The sequence below is a fragment of the Sinocyclocheilus rhinocerous genome, unplaced genomic scaffold (genome assembly GCF_001515625.1).
Source record: "Sinocyclocheilus rhinocerous isolate Xijiao unplaced genomic scaffold, SAMN03320098_v1.1 scaffold19, whole genome shotgun sequence".
NCBI classification, from domain to species: Eukaryota; Metazoa; Chordata; class Actinopteri; order Cypriniformes; family Cyprinidae; genus Sinocyclocheilus; species Sinocyclocheilus rhinocerous.
Genome location: NW_015638975.1, coordinates 2008411 through 2018562, shown reverse-complemented (window position 1 = coordinate 2018562; position 10152 = coordinate 2008411). Strand labels below are relative to the sequence as shown.

Below are 10152 nucleotides of genomic sequence, written 5' to 3'. Positions count from 1 at the left end.
TGGTTTTGGCTACACTAACCATAGTTTAACCATGGAATTTGTAGTCAAAATAAAGACAAATGGTAATCCATTTGCCAAAAAAAACAACAAAAAAACATGGTTAGGCCTACCCTGGTGGTGATGAGAAAGTCACATGATGAACCAAAGCCCATCACAAACAGCTTTTCTACGAGGTGAGGAGGGCAATACTTATATATAGAAAGTGCACAGTGTCATTCACACTAAACCAAAAAACACTAAACACCATCATGGTGACACACATTATACTGAAATAATGCAATATAATGGCATGTAATCAAACAGACGGTGAACACTATTAACACGCCGGCGCCTCGCGCGCTCACACACACACACACACACACACACAGACAACATATTCGCAACTCAAACACCGCAGTCTGTTCATTATCAAAATAAAATACAGTCAACCAAAAAAGGTTACACTGGTCAATTTAAATAGTCCGTGGTATAACCGGTCCACTTTGTATGCCAAGCACATTTTTGCTCATGTGAAGATGATATTTCTGTCAATATATGAACGCGCCTGAAGTACAAAGCCTCTACATTATAAATAATAGTTTCATTCAAATACATTGCGAATATGGAAACATTAGGATTTGTGCCGAATGAGAGGTAGGTGAGCCCAATTAACCCTGGTACTTTCAGTTTCGCTTTGTTTTGGTTTCTTTAGGTATATATATTTTTATTTCATTCTTGTTCTGTTCTGAATACCGTTACATTTATATGATTTGTTTTGGAGTGAGCTATACTAACGTATAGCTATGTTTGTAGTGTTTATACATTAGCCTATAATATTTCACTTTATTTGGTATTATTTCTGGTATTATTACACTCTCTCCAAACGTTCTGCTGTTCACAAAACATCAATGAGAGTGAGTTTGAAGAAAGCTAACTGGTCACGGTCAAAAATATGTTGAGGACCAATGCATAACCTCCAAATATGTGCTCGCTCAAAATTATGTTGAGGACCAATGCATAACCTCCAAATATGCGCTCGCTCTCATATGCACGCACGCATCTAATCACGATCTAATGGCGGATTCTTAAAAACAATTACCGGAACGAAAAATCCCAAATCTGACATTTTCCGGAACAGGATCTGGCTCAAATTAAGCACTGCTCCTGCCACTGAAAAAGTCAGATATGAACTAATGTGTTGCCACAGGCTATATGAAGTGCTCCCTCTACAGATCATTAAAGTCATCACAGTAAAACAACTGGAAAAACTACCTCATTATAAGGCATATTTGGATCAAAAGAAGAATGAAATTTAGAGCAAATATATAATATTACCAATTAATGTTGCTTATCTATATTTACTAAGTAGCAACTGCCAGCAACCAGTCAGCTATCAAATTGATTGTACATTTTAATGTAAGTGTATGCATTGGAATAAATACTAGTGCAAGACCTTCGGCGAAGTCTAGAGATATAGGCTTATATCAACACCTACCCACAGCTACAGATAACAGCATAACACATCAACTGGTTATAATGTGTGAGATTAGTCCTCAGAAAAGCATATACTGTATTTCAACATGAATCTTTAAAAAACAGTAAGTCACACAGGATGGAAAACTCAGAGCGAGTAGGTCAAAAGTCTCTGTACATATATATATAGAGAGAGAGAGGCACAACTAATAGTGATTTCTCCTCCAGTTGAGGGAGTGCCTTCTCTTCCTCTTCCTGTGGCTCTGCTCTTTTCTCTCAGGCCAGGGAAATCCAGTCGCCATAGCTCTCTCCAGCTCCTCGTAATCCTCATTGTCTGAGTCCTCCTCCTCCTGGACAGGGCAGGTCAGATCTGGGAAAACCTCCCTCAGTTTGGATGTAAAAAAGGACTGTAGACTGTGGCCTGCCTGAGCCACCTCTGAGTCCGGCTGGAGAAAGAAAGCAGCGCAGTCAGCATCTACAGTATCTGACCTCTTAAGATCTACAGACAACCATATGTCTGACTAAATTCCTATACATATTTAATAGTATATCCAAGGTCTGACTAAATTCCTATACATATTTAATAGTATATCCAACTAAAGTAAATGATCCTCCACAATAATGTTCTACCATATTGACGCTAATAAATAATTGCATCAAAATCTACAAAAAAAATCTTCGTAATTATTTTTGTCTTGTTTTCCACAAAAGTAAGATATTAAATGTAGAGAGTACATCTTAAATTTACGTATTTTTTATAAGGATAAATGTAACTAAATATAGTGAACAATGGTTAATAATTTTTTTTTTATATAACAGGACGACTGGTTGCAATCGAGGGAAAGATGAATGCGGCCAAGTACAGGGATATCCTGGGCGAAAACCTTCTCCAGAGTGCTCAGGACCTCAGACTGGAACTAAGGTTTACCTTCCAACAAGACAATGACCCTAAGCACACAGCTAAAATAACGAAGGAGTGGCTTCACAACAACTCTGTGACTGTTCTTGAATGGCCCAGCCAGATCCCTGACTTAAACCCAATTGAGCATCTCTGGAGAGACCTAAAAATGGCTGTCCACCAACGTTTACCGTCCAACCTGACAGAACTGGAGAGGATCTGCAAGGAGGAATGGCAGAGGATCCCCAAATCCATGTGTGAAAAACTTGTTGCATCTTTCCCAAAAAGACTCATGGCTGTATTAGATCAAGAGGGTGCTTCTACTAAATACTGAGCATTTTTCAGTTTTTCTTTTTTAATAAATCTGCAAAGATGTCAACAATTCTGTGTTTTTCTGTCAATATGGGGTGCTGTGTGTACATTAATGAGGAAAAAAAATTTACTTAAATGATTTTAGCAAATGGCTGCAATATAACAAAGAGTGAAAAATTTAAGGGGGTCTGAATACTTTCCGTACCCACTGTATATATATATACTGGTCAAAAGTTTGGTGTTTTTGAAAAAAGTCTCTTATGCTCATCAAGACCACATTTATTTGATTAAAAATGCAATTAAAACAGTAATGTTTTGAAATATTAACACAATTTAAAGTTTATATATATATATTATAAAGCTTAAATTAAGTTTTCTATTTTAATAAATATTATTAAATTAATTTTATTCCTTTGATGGCAAAGCTGAATTTTCAGCAGTCTTCAGTGTCACATGATCCTTCAAAAATCATTCTAATATGCTTATTTGGTGCTTAGGAAATTATTCTTCTTATTATTCCTATTATATTATAATATATAGAATGAAATCAGTTTTTGCTGCTTAATATTTATGTGGAAAACATGATACAGTACCATTAAAAAGTTTGGGGTAAGATTTAAGAAAGAAAGAAAGAAACTTATATTCAGCAAGGATTTATGACCGTAAAGATTTCTATTTCAAATTAATGTTGTTCTTTTGAACTTTCTATTCATCAAAGAATCCTGAAAAATATATCAGTTTCCACAAGCACAGCACAATGATAAGAACCATTATTAATGATTGAGCACCAATAATAACTGCTAAATAATTGAACACCAGATAAGAATATTAGAATGATTTCTGAAGGATTGTGTGACACTGAAGACTGGAGTAATGGCTGCTGAAAATCAGCTTTACTTCCAAAAGAATAAATTAAAATTAAAAATATATTAAAATAAATTCAGCCTTACTATAAAAAGAAAGAAAAAAAAAATCTTAATTATTCAAAAACTGGTAGTGTATATTAGCAAAAAAAAACCTTTTGCTGAAAACAATTTTGCTTCTCAAGCAAATTTATCTTCATCTTTCTGCCACAAGTAAACATGTCCATATAATCCTTAAAGAGTGATGTGAGTAAATGGACTGGGGGGCTTGAGCACAACCCCCCATCATGGCTTGATTTTATGCACCTGTTTCTAATCATGTAACTGCATGGCCACATACTTTTGGTAATGCAGTGTACAAAAAATAAAGATGGATTTGGAGGATGACAGAGTGAGATACTGTAAGTAGCCACTTATACATTCTTGTAATTTGATTGACAGGATTAGATGAACAAGCTCCTCCCAAACTTACTTTCAGGACTTCATTTATTATACAATGCAAATACACAGAACGAACACAAATGAGTGTAGTTGTTTTTTTTAGCCTAATCTATTAAAAATTTAATTTCAGCTAAATTAAACAGGATATTAAAAAAGTAATGCATAATCATTATACCAGTAGGCCGTTTGAATGTGAATCAGTTATGAAATTAAATATTCACCACTAATGGCTAGGAGGAGGTCGATTAACAAAATAATGCATTTCACTCACGTAGTTGAACTTGGCACAGTTTTTGAACATGAGCAGGACATCAGCCACAAACTCTTGCGGGGAACGATAGTGTGTGTTGCTGGTTCTGCTGAGCCTGTTCCGAATGACAGACAAATCCATGGGTTTCTTGATGATCTGATAATAATGACGGGCCTATAAATAGATACAAACAGAAAATGAACAGATAGAAAGATAGATAAAAGTATCATCTACAAATATAAAATCATAAGATATTCCTTTTAAAATCACCAGAGGGCTGACAGGCTCATGGAACGGAGTGCTGAGAATGTTGCTGAGGATCAGCAGCGTCAACTTCTCGCATTTCTGTGATCAAACAGACAAGTCATCCATCAACAGAGATATTTCACTTTTGTTAGACAGACTGTAAATCTCTTGAGGGAGGAACTTCTTTTTGGATTTCGACTCCCAGATCTCTGAGGTCACAGGATTAGTCAGAGCTAGGCCAGATGAGACTCTGCATCCCCTTCACTTACCCTCTGGTCACACGCCGACAGCCCATATGGTAGCGAACCCGTGGACATCTGGTCATTCTCACAGTCATATTCCACCTCTGGCTGCTCCACATCCCTGCACAGGGTGCAAATCCAGTCGCCTCTGTGGAAGCCCGAGATGATAAAGGTTAGTTTCAGCAGTGAGTAAAGACACAGGTGGATATGTGAAGTAGGAGGGAGAATGGCTTACATGGGGAAACTATGGAGAGGAGGGACATGGCATGACAGGTGAAAGACTTTGGGGCAACGGTCACAGCAGAGAAGGTCTCCTCCGATGAGACAGACCGCACAGAAGTCTTCATTCTCTATCTCCGGGCTTTCCTCTGCAGGTTGATGTTCAACGACAGGTTCTGATACAGTCTCAGAGCCGGCGGCAGGTGGAAAAACCGGCTGCTCCGCTTCCCATTCAGACTCCGGTTCAAGATTCAGAGTCACTTCGGCCGTGGAATCTGGATCCGATTCAAATTCCTGTTCAGAAGCCGAGAGCACCGATTCAGGAGGCTGCTCTGAAATCACATCCGATTCAGATTCGACCTGCAGTTCGGATTCAGCGCTCGGATCTGATTCCTGCAGGAGCTCCGATTCCACATCTGCATCTGCGCCTGCTTCAGCCTCTCTTGTGGATTCAGTTTGGAAATCAGAACCTGTCACTGATCTGAGCTCAGATGGGGAGTTTAGTTCTTCGGTGTCAGGTTGTGAGATAGGGTCTGAATCATTGGAGATGGCTAGTACACTGGACTCTTGGTTTATGTTGCAAAATTCTTGCACAGGAGGCTGAGAAACCTCAAGGGAGCCAGATGATTCACTGCTATGCAGATGTTCTGGTGATAGCTGCTCTATGGGCGACACGCTGTCCTCTGTCTGAACTGACTCCTTATCCAAAGTTCCCTTGAAGGACATTAAAATTATTATTATGAACTGCGAGATGATATAAAACCTAGAAAAGCATTTCATCAACATTAAAGTGATACCTGACAAGTGACCTTTCTCTCTAGCACCCTGAAGACAGTTTCTTCAGGTTTGAGTCCAGGCTCTGTTTGAGAAGTAAGGTCTGTGCTCTGATGGTTCTGTGGTGAATGTTGTGACACTAGGATCTTGAGTCGCTCAAGACACACAACTGGAACCTTCGAACCATCTGGGGCTTCTTTATCACTGTAGAAAACAAACCAAAAAAAAACAAAATTTCTACCTTTCAACCTTCAAGACAAATTTGCAATGTTTCTTGTAGGACCAGCAATTAATATAAATAAAACCTAAATCATGCATGACTTAGTGCAGCATTGTGTTCTTTTAGACAGGAGTGTCTCAGAGCTGCTCGGTCTGCAGTAAATGAGTTTGGGATGCTTACATCTTCCCATACTTAAAGGGATAGTTCACCTTCAGTTGCTGGTCCCCATTGACTTCCATAGTATGGAAAAAAACACTATGCAAGTCAATGGGGACCAGAAACTGAAGGTGAACTATCTCTTTAATGAGAAAATTAAGCTATTAAGCCATGACTATTAGTATTGAAATTTGTTACAGTTTTTACAATATTATACCATTTATTATTATTATATTTTTCTCAAATAATAATACAAAAAAATTCTACAGGGAAATATTGCAATAGTGATATTTTTTATATTGTTTAGTATTTTTACTTATATAATAATAAAATAATAATAACCATAATAAAATATCGAATAATATTATTATTTTATAGTCATATTGATATATAATCACAACATTTTTGCCCAAATTGTGCAGCCTTATAAATAAGCACATTAAACCTGGAGCTTTTTCTTTTTTTTAGTTTTTAAATTTTACCTGGTGTCTGGATCTTCTCGAGACAATCTTTTCTTCTTTCTGGTTTTCAGCCTTCTGTTTTCATAGGCATATGCATATACGTTATCTGAAACCATGAAAATGCCATTTAGACTGATTAATCCACTACGAAATGTCCTCATTATGTATTTCTATTGTAAGTTGAAAATGAAAGAAGCTTATTTATAAATCCTAATCGGCCTCTTAACCTGGTTCAGACTTGTAGGTGGTCAGAGAGGATGCAGTGTGACTGTTTATATGTCCTGGGATCATCTCAGAAGCATCGAGTCGTGCACAGACCTGCTGAAATACAAGAAGCAAACAGTAAAATCAAAGTTATGAAACACTGCCACTTTGATGACAGGTAATGGATGCAGTGATGTCACAACATCAGCATGCAGACTAAATCAGCGAATATGAATGTGAGCCAACAGTGAACTTGTTAAACTGAATACAATCAGTTATGTGGGCTGCTGCATCTAATTTGATCTCAAACAGAAAGAGGTTAAAGAAACTGTTTCCAAGACAACAGTTATCTTATTTGACGTACATCATCTGGTTTATCCCTTAAAAGGCAAGTAACAGAGCTGTGTGCACTGGAACAAAGGTGTTTTGCACTGTATGACAGAGAGACATGTTTGAAATGAACTTTAAAAGGAATCGTGATGAAAAGCAATTCAGGACAAGAGCATTTCATCAATGTCAATTAATATTAATATAGTGAATTATTCATACCAATGTAATATTTGTGGGGTCCGTGTTTAACATTATGACTACACCTCTGTGCTATTTCACACTGAAAAAAAAATTAGGTGGTGAAAGAATTTTCACTCTTGATAGTACATTTCACAATTAATTACAAAGAAATCGAAACTCATTGAATTAAATGTGAAATTTTGAAGTAGAAAAACTGAAATAATATTTTCTTGAAAAAAAAAATCTAATAACCCTTGTTTTATTTACAACTTTGAAAAAAATTTTTTTTTTTTCAGTGTAGAAACAATGCTGAGCTTTGGCTCTAAACCTTTTTGTCTCCAAGGCCTCACACTGTCCACAACAATATAAATAAATTATTTATTTATTTATTTATTTATTTATTTAATTTGTGTAAATTGGAAGTGTACACAGATCAAATATGCAATTAAAATACTTATAATTAAAATTTAAATAAATTATTTGGGACCACTGCACTAACACAAGTCTCCATGTCTACACTCTTAAAATTAAAAGTTCTAATTTTGACATTGATGGTTCCATGAAGAATCTTAACATCCATGGTACCTTTCCATACCACAAAAGGTTCTTTATAGTGGTAAAAGGTTCTTTAGATTTTTAAAATGGTGGTGGTTCTTTTAAGAACTGTTCACTGAGAGGTTCTTTGGGGAACCAAAAATTATTCTTCTGTTGCATCGCTGTGAAAAGAGGGTATGTTTGTCTTGCCACATATATATAAAGTTTACCTGCTGCGTTGTGCATCCCTGGTCCCCAGCCACTGTTGCCAGGCTGTGAGCAGCCCTGGTCAGCCTGTCTTTACAGAGCCTTTTACGAGGTCCTCTGGGTCCTTTTGAGATGCTCTGAGACCTGGTCGCCCTCTTCGAACCGGAACAGCTCTGGCCGTCACCTCCTCGGCCTTGAGCCCGCGTGAACATCTCTAGCGCCGAGGATCTCTACGGAAGAGAGCCAAAGTCTCATTAGCGCAGCACTAGGCTAAAAGTGATCTCGACAGCATATGCGGCACACTACAACCATAGCAACAGTGACAACAGAGGACATGAAAGTGAGGAACAACAACCTTGAGTGTGACAATGCACAGTAGCTACACTAGTTTGGAGCAAAAGACAGAACAATCAGCCGCAACTCCGTACGCTACAAAATAATTCTCCTGATAATATATGACTTAGTTACAGCACCAATTATCGTATGTAAATCCCACATCTGGGGCATGGAAGGCTTCTTTGAATAAGCAGCATTAACACATCAGAGATTAGACTTTCTCTCCTCCACGGCCCTCTTCTTCTCTTGTCATCGTTTCACTAATGCGAGAAGTTGTAGAAAAGCCCAAGCGACTGCATCCTTCACTAACACGACAAATGTCAGAGTTGGAGGCAGCAGCCCGTACGCTCGACGTAACCCCTCCTCCATCTGTCTTTAAGCCCTCTCTTGTTTTTTTCCCTCTCTCATAATTACCTCAGGATTAAAAACACTCACCTGATAGAAGCCCAGGAGGAGAGGGTGGAATGAACCAAGCTGTGGAGAGTGTGTCTTGCAAGCGTGTGTGGGTGCAGAGAGAAGGTAGGAGGTCTCAGAGACTTTAGAGGTAATCGTGTGGGCTCTACAGCGAGATGAAGAAAAATGCAACAGCCGGCTCCTTCAATTCCCCTAGCTTCTCATTAATGCCAGGTTAAGTAAATATGTGGTTGCACCCAAGCGCTTTTTTCCCTCCTTTTAATCATGTCACAGTTATGGGCTGAAGATGATACATAAAAAAATGTATCTTAGACTAATTTGCCTCTGGAGTGCCAAATCTTACAGGGAAACTGATTTTGATTGGTGTTTATCCTAGGAAGATTTATCAAAATACTGGCATCAAGAGAACTAATAATAACTTCTATCGCCTGGTTTGGTTCTCATCCAATACAGCTTGAGGAGCGGATGCTGAGCAGAGCAGGTTTGTGTGTGTGCGCGTGTTATTTTGTGGTCTTAATTGTTTCTGAGCTCACACCACTGTTGTCCTCACTTATGTCTCACCATCTGCTTGCAGAGGTGCTGTCAGCAGCTGTCAAGATGAAAACACATTACAGCTGCATAAATAGAGATGATGCTGCCTGGAATGATTCAATTTCCTCTTTCTAAATTAATATTGAGAGCGGTGGAGCTCGTTTCGATGTCGAGTTCACTGTTCTCACGCCGTCATCCACTCCAAATACACTTAAAGCACAAGCACAACATGAGCAAAGTGAGCAAATGTTTGAACTGATACCAGAGATTTCAAGTGTTTTTAAAGGAAACCATTTTTGAGGGGGTGAATTAGAATAAGAAATATCTATTGTGTTTAATTGTTTCAGCTTATTTTAATTGTTGTTGGTTTTTTTTCTTAATTTAAATCATTAAGTCATCTTTAGTCCCCCTTAGAAGTTTGCTGAAGCCCCCTAGTGGGTCCCGGCCCCCTGTTTGTGAGCCACTGTCATGGAGAGACTACATGGAATATCTGTACTTCATAAACTCATTTGCTGCACTGCAGGACAATTGAAATGACTTGTACAAATGCTACTAGATGATTAATAATAGTCATGGTTAATAATAGTTTAAAAAAATGACCTGTCACTTCGCTGAAAATGTATACTTTCCATTCATTCATTCATATAAGTTTTGACCTAAAATCTTGACACTGAAAAACAAATGATCAACTACCAAAATGAAAGTCAGTATACTGTAAGGACCCCACACTTGAGCCCTCTCCAATGCTTCAGCACATTTGCAGTGCTGCTCGATGGCCTTTTCATCTGCTAGGACTTGTGGTGTGGACCAGTTAATGGCGTGGTTGACATGCAACCTTTGCAAGCACTAAAGAGCGCCAGGCCTGAGGATTGTGGTCAGTAT

The 10152-nt window shown here is 38.1% G+C and overlaps 1 protein-coding gene across 1 annotated transcript in view; it reads right to left on the bottom strand.

Moving 5' to 3' along the window:
- Positions 1 to 924: 924 nt before the first annotated feature.
- Positions 925 to 10152, bottom strand: part of LOC107750616 (tripartite motif-containing protein 66-like) — a 21482-nt gene continuing 12254 nt past the window's right edge. Inside the window, exons 8-16 of the mRNA XM_016566105.1 lie at positions 8013 to 8219; positions 6762 to 6855; positions 6556 to 6640; positions 5721 to 5901; positions 4940 to 5637; positions 4732 to 4852; positions 4487 to 4561; positions 4238 to 4390; positions 925 to 1898 (exon numbers count right to left, since the gene is read on the bottom strand). Coding sequence (XP_016421591.1) covers positions 1659 to 1898; positions 4238 to 4390; positions 4487 to 4561; positions 4732 to 4852; positions 4940 to 5637; positions 5721 to 5901; positions 6556 to 6640; positions 6762 to 6855; positions 8013 to 8219 — 1854 coding nt within the window. The 3' untranslated portion in view covers positions 925 to 1658. The remainder of the gene's footprint in view (positions 1899 to 4237; positions 4391 to 4486; positions 4562 to 4731; positions 4853 to 4939; positions 5638 to 5720; positions 5902 to 6555; positions 6641 to 6761; positions 6856 to 8012; positions 8220 to 10152) is intronic.